The sequence below is a fragment of the Prosopis cineraria genome, unplaced genomic scaffold, assembly GCF_029017545.1.
Source record: "Prosopis cineraria cultivar Desert tree isolate PC_DT_omini unplaced genomic scaffold, ASM2901754v1 PC4, whole genome shotgun sequence".
NCBI classification, from domain to species: Eukaryota; Viridiplantae; Streptophyta; class Magnoliopsida; order Fabales; family Fabaceae; genus Prosopis; species Prosopis cineraria.
The window spans coordinates 19185904-19212639 of record NW_026555335.1 but is presented as its reverse complement, the minus strand read 5'-3'; the positions used below and the strand labels follow the sequence as shown (position 1 = coordinate 19212639).

At 32.8% G+C, this 26736-nt stretch overlaps 2 protein-coding genes and 1 non-coding gene across 6 annotated transcripts; 2 read left to right on the top strand and 1 right to left on the bottom strand.

Moving 5' to 3' along the window:
- The first annotated feature begins 5388 nt into the window (after positions 1-5388).
- Positions 5389-7301, top strand: LOC129307959 (uncharacterized). 2 transcript variants are annotated; one of them, XM_054948912.1, is made up of 4 exons: positions 5389-5566; positions 6268-6546; positions 6628-6729; positions 6805-7301. In XM_054948912.1, exons 2-4 carry the CDS (start codon positions 6394-6396, stop codon positions 7141-7143), a joined length of 594 nt encoding a protein of 197 aa, XP_054804887.1. In that variant the 5' UTR covers positions 5389-5566; positions 6268-6393; the 3' UTR covers positions 7144-7301. The 2 variants fall into 2 exon arrangements, with proteins under 2 accessions (XP_054804887.1, XP_054804888.1); XM_054948913.1 differs by lacking the exon at positions 5389-5566 and having other exon boundaries at positions 6202-6546.
- A 3077-nt stretch (positions 7302-10378) lies between these two features.
- On the top strand, positions 10379-25894 carry LOC129310069 (uncharacterized). 3 transcript variants are annotated; one of them, XM_054951907.1, is made up of 4 exons: positions 10379-12517; positions 12776-14433; positions 24830-24892; positions 25773-25894. In XM_054951907.1, the coding sequence occupies exons 1-2, from the start codon at positions 11215-11217 to the stop codon at positions 14254-14256; spliced, it is 2784 nt and encodes a 927-aa protein (XP_054807882.1). In that variant the 5' UTR covers positions 10379-11214; the 3' UTR covers positions 14257-14433; positions 24830-24892; positions 25773-25894. The 3 variants fall into 3 exon arrangements, with proteins under 3 accessions (XP_054807882.1, XP_054807883.1, XP_054807885.1); XM_054951908.1 differs by having other exon boundaries at positions 25757-25875; XM_054951910.1 differs by lacking the exon at positions 24830-24892 and having other exon boundaries at positions 25757-25877.
- On the bottom strand, positions 11812-11918 carry LOC129310204 (small nucleolar RNA R71). Its single transcript, XR_008593042.1, has one exon. It is a non-coding gene; the product is annotated as a small nucleolar RNA R71 (small nucleolar RNA).
- Positions 25895-26736: the final 842 nt, after the last annotated feature.

The window sequence follows — 26736 nt, the reverse complement described above, 5'->3', positions numbered from 1 at the left end:
GATAGCCTTGAATCTTTAATGTTCAAACAGTTGCATATAATTCTCACTATCATTAGAATTACCCCAAAACATGATCTAAAAAAAAAACTTATAGCTCCATCAAATTGGACAAAAGGGTTGTTCAAATCTATTTTAAAATAGAGCAATAAAATTTCAATGCTTAGTGTCAAGCCATCCCATAGATGCATCAAGATTAAAAGAGAAGATTTTATATAAAATCTACCTACTTAATGATTCAAATCATTAAACCAAAATATGCCATCTTGCCTCATCTTCTTTTTGGTTTCTTTTTTTTCCTCTACTTTGTACTCTATTCTATTTCAATCTCAAAACATGGATCCTTTTTGAATCTCTTCATGTCTCTTCCCTTCCCTCCACTCTTCATCCCTTTCCTTCATCTCTTCTCTAATATTTTTTCTCCTCCCTCTCCAGCACCCACTTCAATCTTTATATAGATGAAGAATACTGTAACATTTTGAACTTTGATCCGAGAAACTAGTTGTTAGTTAGGGATAAATTAGTAATTAGTAGATTGACTATAATTTTGAATAGTTGGCTAACGTGTGGTGTTGGTTGATTGGTGTATTAATAGGATCAATTGATGAGATGATGGTTTGGGACATAACACGTGAGCCACAGTAATAGTTGCCTCACTATACCATGTGCCATGACATGTGTTGCATGGGCTATGGTGCATGGTATAGAATTTGCTTAAAGCCGATGTGCTTAACTCATGTTTTTGATGAGAAAAAGAAGGAGAAGAATGAAGGAGGAGTGGAGAAGGGTCCTTTATGCCATGGTAGGAAGTTTCGAGAGTTTGGGGTTTTTCATCAACCAATGACTTGTTGGGTAAGTTTTGTACCACCCTACACTACATTTCTACCCTAATTTCTCTATGTTTGATTGATAGAAAAATAGAATTAGAGAGTTTTAAGGGGTTAAAATCTAGGAGAAAGGTTTTAAAAGGATTATTGGGTGTGAAACTAAAGGTTTTATGATGGGTTTGGCATGCTATCTTATTAAATCAGAAGGAGAAGGGGAAAGAAACATGTGTGAGAGGAGAAAGGAGGACCTCTGTGCTAGGGCATTGATCCATGAGAGTTTGAAAATTTTATTTGACTAGTGATTTCCTGAGTAAGTTTTGTACCATATTGTACTACATTTCTGCCTTAATTTCTCTAAGTTTAGTTGATAAAGAAAATAAAACAAGGAATTTTAACAGGTTAGAATTTGGGAAAGAGCATTTAAATGGGTTTTTAGGTTCAAAACTAAGGTTTTATAACAGGTCTAGGATTTGATGGTTGAATCTTAAGGATATAGATTTAATTTAGCCTAAATGGTTAAGCTATTGAGGTTCTCACTAATGCTCACATGTCATGTTCCAAACTACAGTTCTACCATTCAATCCTATGATTACACCAACCAATTAATACCAAACATTAATCCACTATCCAAAACCATAATCAACCCATTAATTAGTAATTTATCCCTAATTGGGAACTATTTTCTTAGATTGAAGTTCAAGATGTTACAAACTTCTATGTGGATTAGGTTACCTATCCTAGTAAGATCACTATCTAGCTAATTTAGTCTCCCCTCCCTTTTCTTTGTTTTTTGTTACTTAGTTATATTAACTAAGACTTACCTAACAACTTAACCAACCCTAATCAAGATTATGACATAGGGCACGGTCAAGCTATCATTAAGTAAAACCAAAGTTTTTACAAACAATAGTCAATTAGGTCAAGAACATATTGATAGGATCCACATGCTCAAAATTATGAAACATTAAAATATTCACATGCATTCAAGTTGGCATGATTGTAACAAGAAAGAAGACATGTTAGTCTCATTAAATTACACTAAGATTATGGAGAATCTTGACAAGGCCGAAATCAATGCTCAACCTAACAAAACACAAGTTGCAACTAGTATCTCTTAATCACATGTATCATCACTTGAAATCTTAAGATCAAAATGTCATACAAATTTGTAATTCTAGAGAGAGAAATTCAAATCTAGCTAGAAAGCAATTCAAACTCAAGGTTTCTTCCTCCACATAGTAGCTCCTTCAATAATTTAGGCTTGCATCTCTAAGTAAAGACCAAGTTAAAGATCTAAAATAGGTTGCAAGTTAATTAGGGTGAAAATTTCAATATTGCTTTTGCTAATTCTTCCAATCTCATATGTGCATGATCATGATAAGATCTTGTATTTCCTTACTCATATCAAAATTCACGCTCCACCTTTATTAATATCTGACCAATTTTGCAACGATCTTGAACAAGTCAAGCTAAGTTGATGTCAATTCTAATCCCTTTTATGCAAGTGTATGGTAAACCTCATATGCTTCTCTCTTATCCTAAGAAATCAAGCCCCAAGCTTTACAAATCAAGTCTGATTCATGCCTTTTGAAAGCCTCTTGATGCAAAGCCAAGTCTTGAACCAAAAGCCTCTTTCATGCAAAGTGCCACCTAAGATAACAACATGAAATTTGACCTGTTAGAATTCTTAAGTGTGCTCAAGGATAGTATACTTCATTATAATAGTTTAACTCAATTGGTTAGATACTTCCTAAGTTTATATATTTATAATTTGTCTTTTAATCTTTAAATGTAAGACTTTCTTTTATCTTCTAATATTCCCTTTGCTGTTTTTTTCCTCTCTCTTTTTATTTTTTTTCTTCTTCTTACCTAGGCTTGTACTTTTTTTAAAGTCTCAGAGGCCTTGGGTTTATTCAATTTCTTCTTCTTCTTCTTCCTTCTACTATCTTTTTTTTATCTCTTATTTTTTTCATCTTTCATTTTTTTTCTTTTTTTCCTCATTTTTTGTCCCCGATCATATGGCTCTTGATACCATGTTAAAATTCTTATGTTAAGTGAGCTTAAGGATAGTATACATCACCAAAATAGCTTAAGACATTTAGTTAGATACTTCCTAAGCTTATATATTTATAATTTGTCTTCTAATCTTTAGATGTGGGACTTTCTTTTATCTTCTAATATGATTAAGGTATTTGCACATGTGATAAAAGATGAAAATATTCAAACCCTAATATCTTTTTACATGTGGCTTCAAAATCCATTCAAAACTTCACAATCACATATGAGAAATAAAAGGTGGCTATCGATGCATGCAAATCAAGTCAAATTAGCCACATTGACAAGTCAACCTAAAATGTTGACTTTTTAATCCTATGTCCAAATGCAACTTTCATTACAAGAAAACAGTCTTTTTCTCAAGGAAATTTCTCACGACAATTGAAACATGAGAATTTCTTGCAAGCTTTCTCACAGAAAATTAATTCATGCATCCTTTCTCACACTTTTTTCTCACGACTATGATATAAAAGAAATATTTGTGAGAATTGCATGAGAAAATTTGCAAGAACTATAGCGCGTTATGGCGCCAATTTTCTCACAGTTGGTAGTCGTGAGAAAACAAAAGAAATGTTGTCAAAATATAATAAAAACAACTTCTCACAAACAATATATGTAAAAGAAATTCTCACAGAATTTGTGTTTGTGAGAAATATTTCTAAATGATAGAGTTCTTTCACTTTTTGTCTATGAGAAATTCTCACAGAATTGGTGCCCATAAGTAATTCTCATGGATTGTACACCGTGAGAAATTCTCTTCAAATAGTTTTCGCAGGAAAGTCTTTTGAGCAAACATTTCTCATGACTCGTACACTGTGAGAACCTCTCTTCAAGTTTTTTCCTTGAGAAAGTCTTAATCCTTTCAAGTATTTCTCACAAAATTAATGTCAACAGAATTTCTCTCAATTTAGTATGTGTGAGAAATTATTATTTAGAATGTTTCTCATAATTTATTAGTTGTGAGAAATTGTCCTTGACAATCATTGTAAGAAAATTATTTAAATGTATATTTATTTTTTCATTAATTTTGTTAAATAATATTAATTAATTAAAAATTATTTTTATGAAAAATTATTTTAGTATATACTTTTCTATTTTTATATGAAATTGATTATTAAGCATAGAAATAGTTTATTTTTACTACAAATAAAATTAATAACAAATATAATAAAATAAAGTATATGTAAAGTTTTCTCACAGTTTATATGTCATGAGAACTTCTTTCAATTTCTTACCGTGAGAAAGTGTTATTATGAACAATTTTGCACAGTTTATTAGATGTGAGAAAGTCTTATTAATAAGGAGTGTGAGGAAGTTATTTAAGTGTATATTAATTTTAATAATAATTTTATTAGATGATATTAATTAAACTAAAAAAATTAGTTATACGGAAAACTTAATTAAGTGTATATTTTTTATTTTATATGAAGTTGATTATTAATTAATTAAAAATAATTTATATAATATTGATTTTCTATTAATACTCAAACTAGAGGTGGAAATATGGGCCAACACATTATATGAAGTTGATTATTAATTAATTAAAAATAATTTATATAATATTTATTTTCTATTAATGCTCAAACTAGATGTAAAAATATGGGCCAACACATCTCACATGGGTTGGGAGAGGGAACTGAGTTGGGTTGGGCACAACCCATTTTAATATAGGCAAGAAATTCCAACCCAACCCAAACTATAAGGGTTTAGCTATCAGTATTTTTATGTCAAACGATTGTACATGAGTATTCATAAACATTTTTTTTTCGGTGAGAGCATATTCCCTATCTTGTTAAATTTGCTTGATGTTGGTTAATGTTGATCATTAAGAAAAAGAAATAAAATATAAAGTGCAAAAATACGTAGGAATTTTTTATCTCAGAGTTTCTGGTATATATCCTAAGTCAACAATGGTATATAAATATTACTTATTAACTTTATAATAGAGGCTATATAGCTAAACTTGACCCTAACATCTCAAGCTATTTTTTCTTCTTTACAAAGAACCAATTATTTTTAATAAATTTATCTTTTTCAAAATTTTCATATAAAATAATTGAGTTGGAGCCAAATATTTACTAAAAACTTGGATTCCCTCTAAATTATTTTTTTTTCAACTACTTTACTATGAGAAATTACTTATTACTTGAAATAAAATTTTAATAAAAAATATTTACAAAAAAATAATTAAATAATTGATATAATAAAATAAAATAAATAACAACAGACCCGGTGATAAATTTTGTTTAATTTAACAATAAAAAATTATAATATATTTTTTAATATATTTTATGTCATTAAATAAAAATGTACTTCAGAATATAATATTAAAAACATTTAATAATATGAAATTTATATTATCGTAAGATTTAAAATTGAAACATAAAAAGAATTAGTGGGTATTAATTTTATAAAATAATTCACTGAAATCCCTAATGCCCTCTTTCTTCCCTCCATTCTTGCCATTTCATCTACTGTTCAGTCCCTCCATTTGGCTCAAAAAATTTCATCTCCCGCTCGCTCCTTCAGCTTAGGTATCCTGAGAGTCAGTTGCTTAAAACCCAAATCGTGCTCCTGCCTCGCGAAGATCGCTCTATTTGCAGCTCGTGCTCTCTCTCGGTTATACAGTCCCTCCATTCCTCTCTCTTGCACGTTAAAGATCATCATCCTCTTTCTCCTGCGATAAGGTTCCTCTATTCCTCCATTCCTTTCTTGATTAATATTAAATATATAAAGCTGACTCAAGTTTGCGTTTTTATTCTTCACCTAGGGCCCCTCCCAAGATTAATTATCTTTATTTATTTAGGTGTTGGGAGTGGCACACAGACATGTATATTTATTGATTCCTCTTCCATGTTCGTACACTCTTGTTTTACTGCTATAATAATAATAATAATAATTTTTGATTCCTATTCAATGCACGTTGCTTTCCATCCTTTATGGTTTTAATTGCACAAATTTGGTGGTTTATTCTCTGTAATTTTTTAATGGGTATGACAGGACATATCTATAAATTTTTGTTTTGGGTTGAATAAGATTTTTTAATGAGTATGACAAAATAGAGTATAGTATTCTACGATAGATATTTCCTTCAATTGAGGAGTAAGTATCTTTTATTGGAATTTTTATGTTATCATTTGTTACTTGTTATATACTAATTCTTGTTCTTTTTATAGGTTACTTCCTTCAGTTGAATCAGTGTCAATCTTATCTAGAATAATCCATTCAAAGTATGAGAGTGGATGGCCTGGATTTAGTAAAGTCCCAAAAATGTTAAAAATTTATGGTTTAATGAATTCAAAGTGAGCTAATTTACTAATTCTTTACAACTTATTGATACAAATATTTTATTTTGTAGCACTTGACATTTTCATATTTTTATATGTAGCTAAGATGTGCTTGGGACCCAACTTTAGATGGTGATGTTCATAAAATATGGAAGAAGAAATGTAGTGGGGTAATTCGCTCCTCTTCGAGGGACATTCGAATTGGTAAAACAAAAGGTGAATGGTTAATGCCTGGACCTCGAAAGGAGCTTGAAAAATATTGGGAAAGTGATGAATTTAAAGCTAAATCTGAGAAAAATAAAAAAAATCGAGCAGCTAACACAGGAGGATGTGTGCATAGAGGGGGACGAATAACATTTGCAGAGCATAGAAGAAGAATGGTAAGAATTATTCAAATATATATGTATTTTTTCATTCTTTAATTATTGAGTTAATCCTATCATTTTTTATAAATCATGTAGGAAGTTGAATTGGGAAGGCCTTGTGAATATCCTGAGGTTTTCAAGAAAATTCAACATGATGAGGAAAAAGGTTGGGTTGGAAAGAGAGCTGCTAACACTTATGTAAGTTATTTAAGTCTTTATTCTTTTTTTTTTGTTTTTAGGCATACATTTTAACATTATTTTGTTTTAATGCAGAATGAGTTTGAGCGATTAAAAGAATGTCAAGAATCCGATGCTAGTATTTCCGATTCTGCTTTATGGCTTCAGGTGGTTGGGGGGAAAAATAAGAGGGGTCGAGTTTATGGGCTTGGAACACAGGCAGGGCTTCTTAATTCTAATGGAACTCAATGTGCCAATACATCTGGTGAGATTGCACTCTTAAAGAAACAACTAGAAGAACAGAAAAAATTTTATGAGGATAGATTTGAAAAGGTTGTTGAATCTTTGCAAGTAAGGGAGGAAGAATTTCGAGCTAGGGAACAAAGAAGGGAGGAAGAATTTCGTGCTAGGGAAGAAAGAATGGATCAAAAATAGGCAATGATTATGACACGGATAAGCAAATTTGAAAAAGGTAGTCCTTCTAAAACCAATGATGAGGAGGGTTGTGGTGATTTGGAGAATGACTCACAAGAAGATGGTTCTGATGATGAAGAGGATGATGAGTTCAGTGAGAATGAATTTATGTGATTTCATGTTTTATGTGTTATGACTTTTATTGCATAGTATTATGAACTTTGCTATAAACATTATGATATAATGCAATTTTCTGATGTTCAATTGTGACATATGTGTTTATATGTCAACTATTTTTAGTTGTTGTCTGTTATTTGAGAAATATTTTAACAGGTTTATAATAGAATTTTTAAATAATCAAATAAATAATGATAATAATATAGAGTTCTCACAAAATTTCTTGTAATAAAATTCTGTGAGAATAAATTTCTCATGAAAATTAATTCATCAAATTAGTGAGAAAAACAATTAAACAAACTGTTAGCATTTCTCACGGTGTATTGTTATGAGAGAATTTCTCATGGATGTTGTATATAAGAATTTGTCTTACATTTCTCTCAGCATTATTTTAAAAGAAATTCTCTCAGCTTTATTATGCATGAGAATTTCTCATAGAATATTATCATAGGAAATTCTCACAACATCCTTATATGAGAGAATTTCTCATGCCAATAATATGTGAGAAGTTGTCACAAATTTATATTAAAGGAAATACTCTCACAAAGTTTCTGCAAGAATTTCTCACGGATTTCATCTCAGTAAGAACTTCTTACGGATAAGGGCATGAGAAATGATTCTCACGGTTCCATTCGTGTGAAATGTTTTTTTCTTCGATAGGTTTAGTGACGAACCTTTTGGCGTGAGAAATGCTATGAGAAAATTATTTCTCACAAAATTTAATGATTTCTCACAGATTTATGCCACAAGAAAAACGTTGTTTTGTTGTAGTGTTTCAAGACCAAATATTTTGACCTAAATGAACCTACTACTAATGCACACATAAAATTTTAGATTATTCCTTCAATTCCCAATGAAGTGAAAAATGATCAAAATACCCCTAATATGCATACTTTTCCTTCAAAGCCTAAAACCTTAATTTTTCTTACTATGAAATATGCTCTTAAATGCCTAAGAAAAGTGTGTAACAAATATGACCTATTAGTATAGGAGGCAGATAGCCTTAGTGGGTGATGATAGAACACATTTGTTACCCACTTTTATTTGTCAATTAGGACCATTTTATTAATGATTTATCACCTTCAAGTGCACACATTGCATTAGATTTGGAACTTTGCCTAAGTTTCTAGGTTCAGTGCACTAGGGGCATTTTGGTCCAAAAAAATAAACTTTTGAGAAAATGTACAAGAAAAATTGACAAAGTACATTTTATGTCCAGTTGATAAATGATGAAATTATATTTTTAAAATTCATTTTAGTTTGGGAGTAATTAAATAAAAAAGTCAACACTTTCTTAAGTGTCTTAGTTTGTCCTAGTTTTTGGTTTGCCTTTATGTGAAAATTTTTATATAATTTTGTGCAGCCTGAAACTTGGTTAATTTAATAAATTCTCCCTTCTAAATATGAATTTAATTCTGGACATGAATTAGATTTTATTATATCATATGCTATTTAATTGAATTATGTGATTTATGTGACATAGGTGGCATGTGACTTGTGCATCAATTGGGCAATTGAGGTCAACACTCCTTGAGGTCAATGGCTGATGGTTTGCACGTGAATTATGATTATTTTGAGGGATTAAATCAGCTAAAATGATGTGGATGACACATGAGAAATTAGGCACACATTGGAATCATCTACAAACCAATAGGAAGTTGCCACCTTGCAAGTGTGACAAGGCTCCCATTTACATTTTAATTTCTTTTTCCTTATTTTAATTAAGCTTCAGCTGATGGAAGACACCAAGGAGCACGCCATTTTAAGCCCCAAATGGGATCCAACACATATCTCATTCATCTTCCACATTCTCTCTCTCTTGTTCATAGTGTTCTTCATTTTCTCTCTTTTGTTCTTCATTTTCCAGCACCCTAACCTCCATTTTCAGCCACCAAACCTCCACAAAACTCATACCATTCTTCTCCTCTCTTCATTTTCGTTCCATCCCTTCCATTTTCACAAGGATTGAAGCTCATTTCCATCATTCAAGAGCTATGGAGTTTGGCCTTCACAAGCAATCACTAGGGTTCTTGAAGATGAAGATTGGCTAAGTTTCTTTGTGGAATCCTAGAGAGATGAAGATGGAGGATGAGTCTTGAGCTTCAAATTGGCTAAGTTCTTTTGTTTCCTATCCTCTTCTCTTTTTACTAATGGTTAGATTCCTTAATCTAGGGTTTAATCATCTTAGCTTATAAATTCTAATTTGAATTTGATGTTGATGTAAAGAGAGAGGATTGTTTCATTTAATTTCTTCCTTGGACAGCCATGACTGAATTTTGCCACTCTTTGTTTGGCACATAATCTTGTGTTTTTCAATTAGTGAATTTCTTGTGTTAATATTGCATAATCTTGTGGTGTTAATGCTTGTGTTGTTGAGTAGCTTGACATAATCTTGTGGTTGCTCAATTTATGTGTTTGACCATGGCTGTTGAGAGAGGATTTTGAGTGAATCACTTGGCTAATGTCTTCACCAATTGGTTAATTGAACTAGGGACTTTAATCTAAGACCTAGGGAGGTTAGCTAATTAGGTTAATTGGCTTAGGATAATTTTCTTAAGTCATGACAGCTTTAGTCAAGAGGAAAGGGAAGCTAAACTTAGCCTAATCATGAGAAGATAATGAGTCCAAAATCAACTAATCTCTAGGGTTCCATTATTGTAAAAAGGGAAGTTCATTTCACTCACTTTCACTAGCATTTTAATTACTTGCACATTAGGTAATTAGTTTAGATAATTAGCTAGGTAACTAAATTCCTACAAACTTTAGTTGATTTATTTCACTAGATAACTTTCAATTAGACTTAAAACCATTCCTTGGGAGATGACCTAGGGTTGGCCCTATATTGCATTAGGGTTAGCTTTAGTGTAATTTTGAGGATAAGCGACTAATTTCCTATCAAATTTTGGCGCCGTTGCCGGGGAATGGTTTAAGTTTAATTCTAAGGTTGTTTAGTACTTAATTTACATTTTTAGTGTTCCTGGAAAATTTTTTGAAAAATTATAAAAATTTGTTTTTGTGTTTTGTTTAGTGTTTTTTTGTGTTTTGAGTGTTTTTATTCTGTTTTGAAAAAGAAAAAAAAAATTAGTGCAATTTTCGTTGGTTTGGTGTAGAGCTGAAAATACTCTGTTTTTAGTGTCTCTGTCTGAAATTGAAAAATTAACTGGGAATGAGTCTGAGGGAATTTGAATGTGGAATTTATTTCATTGAAAGCTCTATATCCTAGCTTCACTTTAAAATTGGTTTGGTCAATTTTGGACGTGGGAAGTGTCCTGTGGAAATTTTACAATCTAACAAGGTCCAGGGAGCCATTACAGAGGATTCCCAAAACCCTGTTTCAACTTTGAGTTAGCATATCTTCCTCTTTGTGCGTTCAAATTGATTGATTCCAGTTTCATTTTTCTTATCGCTGTCTTATCTTTGTTTCTTGTGTTTAGGATTTTCTTCAATTTTTCCATTTTCCTATTTGAAAGTTTGTTAGAAGCTCTGAAGGTCTTCTGGACGAAATCCTGTTTCTCCAGACTTGAGGACCAACTTGTGAAAAATTCTGGGAACGATTGGGAAGGATTTTTAATCTAAAAGTTTTATATAATTTTCCTGTATATCTCTTGTGTTTCTCATAAAAGTTTCAGGGGAATTTATCATGTGGATTTGCTGATAGAAAATTCACAAGTTCACTGTCTCCAGAGAGCCTACTGTGCGAATTCCAGAATTGCCAAAGCTTCTTGATTGAGCATTTCTAACTCTCTTTCTACTTGTTTGGTGTTATTTTTTTTTCATTTTGTTGCTATTGAGTTTAATAAAAAAATAAAAAAAAATTATTTCTCTTGCTTTTGTGTGTTTTGAATTGTTTCATGTTGATTTGCATTTTAGTTTAGTTTGTTCTTTGTTCTTAATTTTCTTGAGCTTGATTAGTGCATGACCCGAAGAAAACATACCTCTTTTGTTGAATTAGATCCAGAAATTGAAAGAACTATTTCTAGATTGAGAAGATCACAACCTATTCTTGATTCTCATTTGGTTTGTAATTCAACAATGGAAGGTATCTTAGGACATGAGCATGTGCATAATGAGGGCCATGGGAATGGGAATGAGAATTTGCATGATGATGGCCATGTTAATAATGAATTTGAAGGCTTGCATAACCCTAGAGAGGAGAGGAGCATTAGGCAATTAACTCAACCTAATTGGCATGATAATCCTTATGGCTTATATGTTCCTCCTACTAATGTTCAATTTGAAATTAAATCCTCCTTGATTAATGCATTGCCTAAATTTCATGGGTTACCAGGAGAGGATTGTCATAGGTTTTTGCATACTTTCCTATTGGTTTGTGATACTATGAAGCCTATGCATGTAAATGTTGATGATGTTCAAGCTAAGGCTTTTGTATTTTCTCTTGAAGGTTTAGCAAAGGAATGGTATTTCAACTACCCTTTTTATGTGAAAGTGAGCACATGGGCCGAGCTAAGAAGACTCTTCTTAGATAAATTCTTTCCAAATTCCAAGGTCACCAATTTGAGAAAGCAAATCTATGGGGTCCAACAAGGAGAGGATGAGAGTCTCTATGAGTATTGGACTAGATTCCAAGGCCTTTTGGCTAAATGCCCACACCATCAAATTTCTAGTGAGAATTTAGTCCAATATTTCTATGAGGGCTTGATTCCAAGAGACAAAGTTAACATTGATGCCGCTAGTGGGGGATGCTTAATTGACCTCACTTCCTTAAAGGCTTGGGAACTAATTGACAAGATGGCTTCAAGTGGTGCTCAATACTCTACAAGGGAAAAGAGAAATGTGAATATGGTAGGTTCCTCAGTTCTTAATGATTCATATGTGGACTTGCTAGCTGCCAAGATTGGGAGAATGTTGGCTCCACAAATATCTCAAGTGAGCAATGTAAGTACTTCTCAAGCACTTGTCCCTTATTCTTGTACTTTTTGTGACTCACCTATACATGTAGAAAGCAATTGTCCTATTAAGTTTGAACAAGTAAATGCTATCTACAATGGAAAACAATCCTATGGTGGGAGGCAAGTGCAAGGAGCTTATTCTAATACTTACAACCCTTCATGGAGAGACCATCCTAATTTCTCCTATTCAAATCCAAATGTGGCTTTACAAGACAATCAACAAAGAGGATCCTATCAAAACACCTTTGGCCGTGACCCTCCACCTCATTTGTCTCAAGGTAGCTCTTCTCAAAGCTACAATCCAAGTGGTAATTCTCTTGCACCTTCTTCTAATTCTTATAGTGATAGGAGACTTGTTCCAATTGAGAGTTCTTCTAATTCAAACTCTTCTAATAATGTGAATGTGTTACGTAAGCAGTTGATTGAAATGAACTCTTTGTATAAAAACATGTATGATGGCTTAGGGAACAAGGTAGAGAGTATGGGTAACAAGTGTGAGAACATGAACTCTAAAATTGATGCCCTTACTTCTCAAATGAATATGCTTGCTAACTAATTAAGTGCAGCCAATGCTCAAGCCTCTACATTACCATCCAACACTGTTGCTAATCCTAAAGCTAATCTTAATGCTATCACATTGAGGAGTGGCAAGGAGTTGGGAGAAAGAGTACAAGAAGACAAAAGACAAGGGAAGGCCGAGAAGCCCTCTTTAAATTCTTCAATTAATGTTAATGTTTCTAGTTCTTCTTTTGCTCCTAATGATGCATCTTTTTGTAGAGATGATGAGGATGAAAACATTGAGGAGATCATATGTGAGCAACCACCATCTAAGGTGGAAAAGGGGACTATGGCCGAGTTGTTTAGTAAGGAAAAAAAGGGAGAGGCCGAGCAAAGTGAAACAAGAAAGGAGAGTTCAAGAAAGGAAGAAGGAAGGCAAAGTCAAGAGATTATGAAGGAGCTTCCTTTTCCACAAGCACAAGTGGTCCCTAAGCAAGTGAAGGGACAATTTGATCAAGAGGCATATGATTTCTTCCATAAGATTCATGTTAATATACCCTTGATGGATGTAGTTAAGAACTTTCCTAAGTATGCCAAATTTTTGAAAGATTGTTGTACAAATAAAAGAAAATTTAGGCCTAATGCAAGGGTACAATTACCTTCATCTGTGAGTGCTATCATGAAGCCTCAACTCCCTATAAAATGTGAGGACCCCGGTTCCTTCACAATTCCATGCAAGATTGGCAACACACATTTTTCTCATGCATTGATAGACTTAGGTGCAGCCATTAATGTTATGCCTCTTTCAATTTATCATGCCTTGAGTCTTGATTGCATGCATAAGACACCTATGATATGCCAATTAGCGGATAGAAGTGTTAGAAGACCACATGGAGTAGTAGAAGACTTGTTGGTTTGTGTTAAAGGTCTATTATTTCCTGTGGATTTCTATGTGCTTGATATGTCAAAAGAAGGGAGTGGGGATGATATTTTGATTTTAGGAAGGCCATTTATGAGGACTGCCCGTACATTAATTGACATGGAAAAAGGTAGTTTGATTTTGAAATGTGGAGAGGATCATGTTATTTTTAATATATATGAAGCAATGAAACATCCTTTTGAGGATTATTCTTTGTTAGGTGTAAGTTCCATTGAGTTATTGCTTCATGATGCTTGTGAGTCTCACATGCTTGATTCTTTCTCACATGTTGATGCTGATTTGTCTCTTGTTACTACTACATGTATTGATGGATGTAGTTGTCCTATTTGTTTAGAGATTGATGCATGCTTGAATGATGCAACTACTTCTCCTCATGATTTGTTTAAAATATCTCCTATGCTTGATCTTGAAATGCTTGAGAAGGGTATATCTTCTTGTGTTGTAGGTACTAAAGCCATTAAGGCCGAATCTATGAGTTTTTCTCCACTCGAGCTTGATGTTCTTAGGATTCCCAAGCTATTGGAGGAAATTCTACACTTTCACATGTCGAGGCCGTGGCTCAAGTCCAAGCACTTGAGGACAAGTTGCAAGAAAAGGGGGAGGCTGTAAAGAAAGAAGAGGAGAAATCAAAAACAAGTGAGAAACCTAAAAGACAAGATAGTACCATGGAGTATTCTAGCAAATTAGACTTGAAGAAGCTCATTCCCTCTTGTGTAGAGCCACCTACTTTGGCCTTTACCATCCAATCTTAAGTATGCATATCTCATTGAGAATGAGAAGCTTCCGGTAATAATTTCTAACTCTTTATCTCTTGAGGAAGAAAATGCATTACTTGATGTGTTGAGAAAGAACATACATGCTATTAGTTGGACTTTGGCTGACATTCCTGGTATTGACCCTATTGTGTGCACACATAAAATTTAGGATCCCATAAAAACCCTTCAAATTTGTAGTTTGAGCTTAAACTTAATGATTTATAAAGGTATTGGAAGCATAGGAAAGTTTTGGGAAGCAAAACACTTCAAAACATGGCCAAGTGTCATTTTTGAGTGTTTTGGTCTATGCACCATGGCTCGTGGTCCATGCATCCCGATATGTGGCATAGAAAGAAAAGTTTTCTCATTGTACCATGTGCCATGGCTTGCATGAAATGCACTGCGGCGCATATGTCCATGACAGTAATGCTGTCATGACAGCTTTTTTGGATAAACTTTAAATGCACGCCATTTTCGCATCCGATGTTCGATTGGAGTAATTCAAGCACCCACGTGAAGATTATTTGATGAGCTAACTAATGGTACAAGTTTCATTATGATCTGACACCGTATGAGAATTTTAGATACTCGGATGCAAAAGTTAGTTTTTAAAGTGATTTTCAACCATCCAAGTACCAAAAACTCATAACATATACCATTAATCCATTGTAAGGCTTGAACCAAGTCCAATGGATCAAAATACACTTGAGTAAACATTCAAACACATAAAAACATACCAAACACAAAATTTGGCTACTCAGTGGCAATTTCACCCAATATGGCCAAAATATTAAAACAACACCATGCACACTATTTGGCCTCTATTGCTGCATAATACATTACATATATATTGTCACCACATAGATAAAACATTCCTTGTAGTTGTATTAGTATTTTAGCCTATCACCATAAAATTGCCACATATTCACATCATATACAATATTGGGTTAAAATACAAAATAATATAGTGTGAAACAAGTACAACCAATTAAAATGAAATACATTCCCAGTTGGCACGATATAATCTCGTCAATATAAGTTTATGTATGTGACTCAAATCGAAATCGGGCATTACAATGAGAATTTAGCAAGTATGCTAGCCTATGCCCGATTTCCTCCCTGGCTCAGTCTCACTGGTGGAACTTGTAAAATGATAACCACGGGGTGAGATAAAAATCTCAGTAACTAAGATAATCTACATTATTGATTAACATACCAAGTTATAAACAAGCCTTAAATCTAGTAAAATAAACATACCATATAAGATCACCACAAGTTACATGCATAATCCCTAACCATCCAGTCCTCCAATACTCTTGACCGAACTGGTAGGCTATTTTACAGAACCAAACCACATGTATGGTCCCTAAGCTCACCATCCATGGTAGGACTATCTGGCCAAGGTGTACTAAATCACTTATGGACTACTGGTTCCATTTATTACAAGTAATTTAGGGTGTTGTTACTCCAACACCACATCCTACGGATGCTAAGGAGTATAGTCTCCAACTCCGCACCCTTTTGGGTACTAAGGAGAATAAGTCTCCAGCACCGCACTCATTTTTGGGCACTAACGAGAGTAAGTGCTGCACCTGGTATCCTGAGGTGCTAGCAATGCCATATGAACTCAATCTTCACTAACTCCACTAGGGTGACCTCCCACCCTCTAACATGCCACATTTCACTACATTTCTCCACTTTACCATGTATAAACAACTTTCCAAATAAGTATAACAAATCTTATCATTTACTTCAAAAATATAGAATTTCACAAATCAATACTCCACTTATTTTCTAAAATAGTTAACCTTTATAAAATTTATACATATATACACAACAAATTATAGAAAAGAAACTTGAGAATAACTTATTCAAGGTAATAAATAATGCAAATTATCTAGTTACCTCAACCCTTTTATTACTAAAAAGGTTACCCGTGATACTAAATCTCTTCTTGTGTCAAGGTAAGTCTTCCCACGCCACAATCTACAACAATAAGTACTATATGTTAATTTTCAATTAGCACAAGCACTATTAGCTAACAATAACCTCCCAATTCTCCCACGTCTCACTCATATTCTCAACAAATAGGCTTGTCAAGATTACAATTTCTTCACACAATCCCTTCAAGCCTCCCACTAACTATATCACATCATAACACTTAATATCTTAACTTATCACACTTCAAAACCCCATGATCAAGTTAGGGCTTGATCTAACTTTCACCAAACAATAAAGTAGCTTTATATTACTACATATCTAAGATTAATAAACCTAAATCAAACCTTTAGAGTCAATAGAAACCTTTAAAACATAGACTCATGGCTTAATCCAATCAAAGCAAATTCTCCCTCTTCCAAATCCTATGAAAAATGAGATAAAAAGGTAGAGGAAAAGGGTAAAAAACTTACTTAAGAGTTTGAAGGATCAAATTATCTTTAAAATCCTCCCAAATTGATGTCCTAGTAGTGCCCAAAACTTGCCCCTTTGTATTCAAGGTTTTTCACCATAAAAACTATCATTTTTTGATCATTTTTAAAAATTTTAAGTTGCCTGCTGTGCCGTGCGCCATAGTGCATGCCACACAAGCCATAGCTCACGATATAGCAAGCAATAAAAAGATATTTCTCCCACCAATGCCTACCAACTTGATTCGACTTTCATCCTAACTTAATTTAGAGCCAAATATGACCTAAAAATCTAATTAACAACCCAAAAACATAATTAAATAAATTACCCTTAATTAATCAATTTTCTAGATTTGAAGTTTTTGAATGTTACAGTGTCAGCTAAAGGTATCGTAATATATCTTCATAAAGTGGATGCAGTATTGCAGTAGGAATGGTCAAGTTCAGTTAATAAAGTGTGATGTTTTTTGGGTCTAGCTAGTTATTATAGAAGATTTATTTAGGAATTTTTGGAGATTGCTATTCCTTTAACTCAGTTAACGAGGAAAGGTTAGCCTTTTTATTGGGATGATAAATGTGATGTTGCTTTTGTGGAGCTTAAGGAGAAGTTAACCTTAGTACTAGTATTGATTATTCCTGATTTATAGTTGCCTTATATACAAATGCTTCTTGAAAAGGCTTGGGGTTTGTGATAATGCAAAGAGATCGAGTAGTGGCATATGCATCCTAGCAACTATGACCTCATGAGGAGAGTTATCTAATGCATGACTTGGACCTAGCAATTGTGGTATTTGCTCTTAAGATTTGGCAACATTATCTCTATGGTGTAGAGTTTAATGTGCGCAATGATTATAAGAGTTTAAAATATTTTTGTGAATAAAAGAGCTTAACATGCGGTAAAGGCGATAGATGGAGTCCTTAAAAGATTATAATTTTAAGTTTAAGTATTATCTTAGAAAAGCTAATATACTTTAAGCTAAAAGTTATTGCATATAGCTGGTTTAATGGTAAAAGAAAACCAATTGATGCCATCTCTTTCGGAGATATAGCTAAAGGCATCAGATTATTCCCTGAATGTAGTCTACTCTATAGTGATTCTAATATGTTTTGCAAGAGATATAAGAAGCTAAATTGAAAGACAAGTACTTGTTAAATACCCAAGAAGATATTGAAGAGGGTCATACTATTCTTTTCTGGTTCAGCAATGATGGGTTCATCTTGTATAAGGAAACAATCTGTATACCTATAGATGAGGGGATCAGAAGAAAGCTCTTAGAATAGGCTCGTTAGAGTAAGTATGTATGCATCTTGGTATGACCATGATGTATTAAGATACAAAGAAGCATTGGTGGCGGCAAGGTATAAAGCTGGATGTTATCAAGTTTGTATGTCAATGTCATATCAAAAAGTAAAGATTAAGAGACATAAACTAGTTGGAACACTTCAACCTTTAGAGATCCTTAATAGAAGTGGGATATTGTATCAAACTAAGAGATTTAAGAGAATCTCACTAATCAAACTAAGCTAGATCGAATGGTATATGTTAAAGAAAAGCACCTACATAACATGACTATCCAATTGGTCAAAGTGTTTTTGTGAGTAATGGCTCCTAGTGATGCAACATGAGAGATGGAGGAAAGTGTGAGGAAGCAGTACCCCTATTTCTTTCCATGAGGTAAATTATAATTATGTTTGAATTTTGGGGAAAAATTCCTTTAAAGGAGGGAGAATTGTAACATCCTAACTTTAATCCGAGAAACTAGTTTGCTAGTTAATGGTAAATTAGTAATTATCAAATTGACAATAGTTTTAGATAGTTGGCTATTATGTGGTATTGGTTGATTAGTGTATTAATGGGATTGATTGGTAAGATGATAGTCCAAGACAAACGTGTGAGCCACAATGAGAGTTACCTTACTATGCCATATATCACGGTATATGTTGCATGCATTGCAGCGTATAGCATAGAATTTACTTGAAGCTGATGTGATCAGCTCATGTTTTAGATGAGAAAAGATGGAGATGAATGAAGGAGGAGAGGAGAAGGGTTTCTCTGTGGTAGGGCAAGAATTTTTAGAGTTTAGGGGTTTGCATTGACTAATGACTTGTCCAGTAAGTTTCATACTTCCCTGTACTACATTTTTAACCCTAATGTTCTCTAAGTTTGATTCATAGAAAAATTGAATTAAGGAGTTTTAAAGGGTTAAAATCTAAGAAAAAGGTTTTAAAAGGATTATTAGGTGTGAAACTAAGGTTTTGCGATGCGTTTGGGGTTTAGTGTTGAACCCTAAGGATATAGGCTTGAATTGGCCTAAATGATTAGTTCAAAAGAGGTGTAAATGTTGGTTAGTGAGGAGAGGGGTGTTTTGGTTATTTGAATAGCTTAAGGTTAAATGACTATAAAAAAATGGATTATGTGAACTCAAAAGGTATTAATTAGATTGTTTCATGCATTAAGGAATTTGGCCTAGCCACATTAGTACCTTGTGTTGAGTGCTAGAAATTGATAAATAATGTTTCATTATGTAGATTAAGCATCTAAGAGATTGCCTATGAGAATCTTGCTTTTTGAGTGTAAAAGTGCAAATAGTAACCTTAGTATTAAGGGTAAAAAGTAATTGAAGTAACTTTTTTGTCTATTAGTTTGTAAAATGATTTACAAGTATTTTATGTAAATTATATGCATTATATGTTATGAAATGATATAGTAGCAATATTATGAAAGAACTATGCATGTGTATGAGTAATGCTTGCAATGTATGTGAAAAGGCATGTACATTTGCATCCGCGAGTGTACCTTAAACTAGGGTAGGGGTCATGGCCCTACTTTGTATAGATTAAGAAGTCTTAGAAGTCTAAAAGTTGAGGTTGCTTTACTAGTGAGGACTCAGGAATATATGTTGGATTGGGAAGCATACTTGAAAACTAAAATTTAATACCAATCATGATTGGAGACTGCTCGAATTCATTTAAGTCAAAGTGGATAGAAGAATACTTTTCTAGCATCAACTTCTTGAGTTTTCTTCAAGTGTTTAGACCTCAGGAGTTGACAATGTAGATTGACTCCCTCTACTTGTATCCACATGAATAGCTTTCCAACACCAATAGCATGCTAGCACTTTCAATGTCTGTGTAAAGTCTTAACTCAATCTAGACTTTTTCATTCCTAAACACACAATCAGCAAACACAAGAACAATAATATCAAAGTAATAGCCCTTTATTTGTTTTCAAATCGTAGGAGTCTGGCTTCTTAAAATAGATATCAAAATAAGAGGCCTATTGGAAGTGTAAATACACAATTCAAGACTTAATGAGGTATAAATCCTTTTTTGTGAAACATGCCATGCACTGCGATGTGCCACGATACATATGACATGAAAACCTGTTCTCATATGGCAGTTCAATAGGTGAAACTCTGTCGGGCACCATTTTTGACATCCAATTGGAGTGATTTAAGTGTTTACAATGAAGCTTATAATATATTATAGCTAATAAGATAAGTTTGGACTCAATCTAATAGTTCAATCTAAAATTGGACACTTGAGTGTAAAAGTCACATTTTCTTTTAAAACTCATGCCCCAAGTGCTCAATTCTCATTCCTTGTCCCATTAGATTACTCTAAGCCTTAAACTAAGTCTAGAAGGACTACATATGCTTGATTGATACTTCTAATCACATATATCACATCATTTACTCAAATTGACCTCTAAATACCACATCATACAATTGTGGACTTATATGACGCATATACATATAACACATATTCATATAGACTTATTCCACTTTCAATCATCCAAAATTTTACATATGGGGCTCTGCTCATTTATAGTCATGAATTAAATACACTTGACTCTTTTAAGTAAGGCTCAGCCTGACCATTTAGGTCAAATTCTCATCATACACATAACTCACATTTAATTGACATATTCATAAGTGGAATAACTTATAAAATATCATATGCTTGCTTCAATGGCATTTAGGCCTACCCACGTGCCCTTCACTATAGCACCTTCGGCGAAATGAAATATCATATATATAAGCAAGTTTTCATGACACAAGTCATATACATATTCACATATACTTATGCATCCTAATTGGCACTTAAATTCTCAATACAACTTTATACATTTATTTTACATTAATGATGGTTATACCACTACCAAATAAGGCTACTCTTTTCTCACTTATTTTCTTAACCGTCTTGTGCTCTCTTCACCTATGTAAAAAGTAAATGAAGTGAGAAATATGTCCAATAACTCGAAGGTAACCTCAATTATCGGTTAGTAGACAAAATCATAAATAAAAGATAAAATAACAATTGTTTCAAGAAAAATAATAAAGTATACATATACAAGAATTCAATTCTCATCAATCTCATCATGCTTATACTAATGCATTCCTGGTCTCACCTAGCAAAGCAATCTCTATGCTTAGGCTAGGACTTTTAGCATATGAAAATAGGACTTACTATACTATTGCTCAAACTAAGTAATCCTCTTTGCACATGAGTGATTCCCTAGGTCCATAATGATGGAGTTAAACTCTAACGCTCCTTAAACCATCATCATTTTCTAGGCTTATATAGAGTAGGACCACGACCTCCTAACCCTAATCTAGGGTAATCTCGTAGATCATTCCATATCCTAAATCTGTTGTGGCAGAATCAAGCTCTATGCTCTAGATCATCAGGACTTCCTAAACTTATACAGAGTAGGGCTGTGACCCCCTAATAAAAGATAAAATAACAATTGTTTCAAGAAAAATATAAAGTATACATATACAAGAATTCATTCTCATCAATCTTCATCATGCTTATACTAATGCATTCCTGGTCTCACCTAGCAAAGCAATCTCTATGCTTAGGCTAGGACTTTTAGTCATATGAAAAGGACTTACTATACTATTGCTCAAACTAAGTAATCCTCTTTGCACATGAGTGATTCCCTAGGTCCATAATGATGGAGTTAAACTCTAACGCCTTAGACCATCATCATTTTCTAGGCTTATATAGAGTAGGACCACGACCTCCTACCCTAGTCTATGGTAATCTCGTAGATCATTCCATATCCTAAATCTGTTGTGGCAGAATCAAGCTCTATGCTCTAGATCATCAGGACTTCCTAAACTTATACAGAGTAGGGCTGTGACCCCCTACCTTAATCTAGGGTAATCTTGTAGAAGAAATGCACATGTCTATATAGGTCCCTTCACATGCATCTCATATTAGTCACACACCTGCATACATGTACTTTCACAATTTGCTACTCTATCAGTTCATTAATCACAATGCACATAGTTACATAACATACTTATAAATAATTTCACAAACAAACAAGTAAAAGGTTACTCCAATTACCTTTAATCCTTATTACGAAGGGTTACCAATCACCATGGATTCTATAAAATGTAGATTCCCACGAGCAATGTCACAGGGGCTTAATATGTAGTGTCCTTCAGTCTGTTCTCAACATTTTACATAAGCATTAATTTAGCTAAACTGAATCCCTTAACACATAAATGATTAAATTAAGGCCCTTTGAATTCATTTATCCACTATTTATAGTCATTGACTCTATAGGCCATCCAAGTGATCATAACAACCTTCTAACACATTTATCCACACAATTTCATCCTTTTAAACTAACTTTTAGGCTATTTTGAGCTTAACTCACAAAGCTTAACTATTTAACTCCAAACTAATTTAAAACCTTAGTTCTGTATTTAATAGCCCTTTTAACCTTTCTTTTAAATTCCAACACTTTAAACTCTCTAATTTGATTTTTCAATTGATCAAATCTAATGAAAATTGGGTAGAAATGAAGTGTAGAGCTGTACAATACTTACACGATAAGTCACTAATTGAAGTAAACTCTCGAGCTCTGGATATTTGATACCCTAGCAGATCACAAACACCTCCTCTTCTCCAAACACGTTTTCTTCTTCACTTCTCCCTTTTGATTTCACGAGTTTTAACTTAGTATTTAAGTAAAAAAAATCTATACCATGCGTCACAACACATACAGCCTCCACTATAGTGTGTGACATAGTGAGAAAACTCTCACTACTGCTCGCATGTAATGTCCCAAATTAATCGTTCTACCACTCAATCCTATTAACACAACGGCCAACCAACATAAAATATCAAACTAACTTTCAAACCATAAATCACTCCACTAATTACTAATTTATCCTTGATTAATAACTAGTTTATTGGATTGAAATTCAAGATGTTACTGTCTCTACCTGTCAATCAAATGCTTCTTTTGTTTTCAAGAGTATTTTCGTATCTCTCAAAGTCTTGCCATCAAGAGACTCTCTTACTAGAAACTCATCCCTAGATTAGGGTTTTTTGTAGCCAATGAAATAAAATTAAATTTATCGCATAAATTAAATCTATGATATCATATCTAATTTGAATTTATCTCATAAATTTAATTTATAGAATGGATATGATATCTTCTTATATCTTGTTAGTCATTAAATTTAATTTATTACATAAAACTAAATTTAAAGCTAACACAATAATATAATATAGTATAATATAATATATCCTATATATATATATATATATTATATGACACACACACACACACACACATATACATATATTATTTTAATTTTATTTCATATATTACATATACATATACATATACATATACATATATATATATATATATAAATTCATTCACCCTAGATAAAGCATTATATTCATTAAATCTAGATACATTCAAGATTGAATGAACTTATACATTATAACTCGAGTTGGGTTGTTCTTGTATACAACCCTATAGGCCTAAATGAAGTTAGCAGTAGGCAATAGCGTTACAAGCCCAGAAGTCACAACTAGCCTCTAGTAAGATATTTTGACTACCCAATTTATATGGGGATCAATGATCTAATGTAACTTATCATATAACCGTATCATATTCCTTTTGTTACATGATATTTCAGTGAAGTGTGAGACATAGAATTGTCATTCTTTTTACCTGACGATTACTTTCTCACTCTCTAAGTAGACTGACTATAGTAATGGAAAACCCTTTCCATTATAGTTTGGCCATACATTTTCTTAGCCTTACTCATCGAGGGGCCTAGTAATATCTCTTAATTAATGCGAGGGATAAATTTCATCTTGACCACTTATATTCCTCTTCATGAATATCGCTAAACATAATCATAGCCTTTATGATCACCTAGTTAAAGATGACTTTTGACTAGGTCAAAGTTCAATGGTCATCATGTAAGAATCCATGATGATCTCAAGCAAAGGGCTTATTGACATTTGTTACATATGAAATAAGTTAAGGACTTGTTACCATGCAGCTTTCTCATAGTAGGTCGATCTAGCATTTTGTACCCTTTAAAGTGCCTTCAACTTTGATTTATATCTCTATAATTAATCAAAGTCATATTAGTCTTTTTTCATCTATGATCCCTCGTAGATGATCGACCAGAGATATTTAGAGCAATTATTATAGTCTAACTAAGGATATAGTTATCATAATAAACATGCAATTAATATGATAACAAAAGAAAAATTCATTAAATAATAATATTTATAGTATAATGATTAGCCTTATGGCACAATTTTCAATAATATATATCCACAAGTATACCCTAGACTAGGGCAAAGGGTCATGACCCTACTCTATATAAGGCTAGGAAGTCTTGGTAGTCCAAGCATTGATTTTTATTCGCTGGTAGGGGACACAGGAGAGTATACCACCCACCTTGGATACACTGTTTGTGCTATTGGTTTGTTAGCCCTATTTCACATAAGGCTAAGAAGTTGTGGCCTAAATGTTGAGATTGCTTCACTAGTAGGAACCAGGAGTGCATGAGCATAGAGGATGATTGAGCATGGCATTGTATATATTGATGATATAAATCTATCTACGTCACTTTTATGGAAATGATGCTACTTTATCTTTGTTCTTGATTTTACTTACTAATCAATATTTAGGATTTATCTAAGTTATTGATATGTATGTCTCACTTTATTACCTTTTGCATATAGGTGAAGCGAGCACAATAAGGATAGGAAAGGAAACGAGAAAGGATTAGCTTCATTTCAGTAGTGGTATGACTTATCTTTGTGTGTAATGAATGTATGATAATGTTGTTAAATGTTTAGGTTACCAACTAGGATGCATATGTATATGTATATGTATATGTGCATATATCTTGCTAGACATTCATGTTTTGGTTCTGTATAGTGGCATTTTGAGCTTGATTTCTTTAATTTCTTGTTCTTTTGGCTCTTTTTGAGATAGGAGATCACTATAAACTTATTCTACACCTTCCTCATCTTTGTCACTATAAGAAATAGCATCATCAGAGCAAGAATTGGCATCAAAACAAGGAAGAGGTGTTGGAACAAAATTTTTAGAATTGAATTTTCCAACAACAATTCTCATTTTTATCATCTTTACCAACCATTTTTTCACTTCTAAGCTCAATAGCATTAATAGAAGACTTAAGATTGACAATCGTATTGCTAGGTAAAGTAAGTTGTGAGAATTAGTAAAAGAAATATGGTTAGTTAATAGTCATATGCTTACACAAAGCTTCTATATCATTTTTCATGAAAGAGATATCATCATTGGTAGCTTTGTTTTGAGCTTGTTAACCTTCTCTATCACATTGAACCTCATTTATTAAGAACTTAAAATTTTTGGATAGTATGCTATTGAAAAATGTAACATCCCGAAATTTTAAGACTCAGATTTATTAAAAAAATAAAATAAAATAAAATATCTATAATTAAATTAAAATTTAGAATAATTTGATAGAGGTCCAGAGTTTGAAGTTTACTAAGCAAAAGTTGGTTTTATTGTATTTTTAATTATAGAAAAAATTATCAAAGTTGACCCGAGCTTTTGTGCTATAATAAAAAATGTTGGGCCCTTTCTTGTAATTTTTTCTAAAATATCCGCATTTAAAGTGCAAAATGGATGCAGAAATAAAACAAGGAAAGGAAATGCATGAGAGAGAGAGAGAGAGGAGAATAGAGGAGAAAGAGAGGAACTTAGGCTTGGATCTAAGAGGTTTTATGACGTTGCGAGCTCGGCTACACAATAGGTAAACTCCCTACTTCAATCCTCTTCCTTCTCTCTTAATTTTATTCAATTTTTGGAAGAGAAAATGTTTGAATTTTGATCTCAAAGGCTTTATTTTGTAAGCTTTGGTTTCTTTGGATCCTAGAAAGGATGTGTTAAGTTTCTATATAGTAATCTAATGTTTTGAGTGGATAATTGGATGAAAAGAGATGGTTTGGGCACGAGTCAAATCTTAAGAGGTTGGGTTTTGCTCCTTAATGGTTTAAGTCTATTGATTTAGTTATAATTTTGCTATTTGAGCCCAATAAGATTTAAATTAGGTTTGTTTTCATTATAAGGGCTAATGGTGAAAGTTGGTGACACTAAGTGAAGGTTTTTAATTGATTAAAAATTATATAAATTGAAAATTAGCCTAGTGATGGCTAATAAATGGTTTGGTGGTTAAGTAGTATTATGTGAATGGTTGGTTTAATATATAGACTATTAGGATGGATTATGACTCATTGATCCAAGTTGTGTGGTATGAGTTATAGTCTTTATTAATGTTATTTGTCATGATAAGTGATGTGGATCACTTATATGTTGTAGGGATTGTTGGTAGAATTTGTTTCAGAAGTTAAGGAACAAGCCAAGTCTTATTTGTATAAAAGGAACCCTTTTGGTACCAAAGGGTTGAGGTAACAGGAGAATTTATATTTTTTATTACTTTGTTTTAGCTATTTTTGAATAAATATTACTAACTATCATGCATTACATGTTTTAAAAGATTAAATGTGCTTTATAAGGAGTTATAGGATACTACTTTCATTATAGTGTAAATATATTTTCTAATTGTTTAAACAACAATGTTTTCATGAAACGAGAT

What these genes read in the sequence shown, in the direction of transcription:
- LOC129307959 (XM_054948912.1), top strand. Translation starts at nt 6,394, where the DNA reads ATGCCTGGACCTCGAAAGGAGCTTGAAAAATATTGGGAAAGTGATGAA. An exon ending in CAGAGCATAGAAGAAGAATG is followed by an intron (nt 6,547 to 6,627) that starts GTAAGAATTATT and finishes TAAATCATGTAG; the next exon opens with GAAGTTGAATTGGGAAGGCC. An exon ending in AGAGAGCTGCTAACACTTAT is followed by an intron (nt 6,730 to 6,804) that starts GTAAGTTATTTA and finishes GTTTTAATGCAG; the next exon opens with AATGAGTTTGAGCGATTAAA.
- LOC129310069 (XM_054951907.1), top strand. Translation starts at nt 11,215, where the DNA reads ATGACCCGAAGAAAACATACCTCTTTTGTTGAATTAGATCCAGAAATT. An exon ending in TCAAAGCTACAATCCAAGTG is followed by an intron (nt 12,518 to 12,775) that starts GTAATTCTCTTG and finishes AATTAAGTGCAG; the next exon opens with CCAATGCTCAAGCCTCTACA.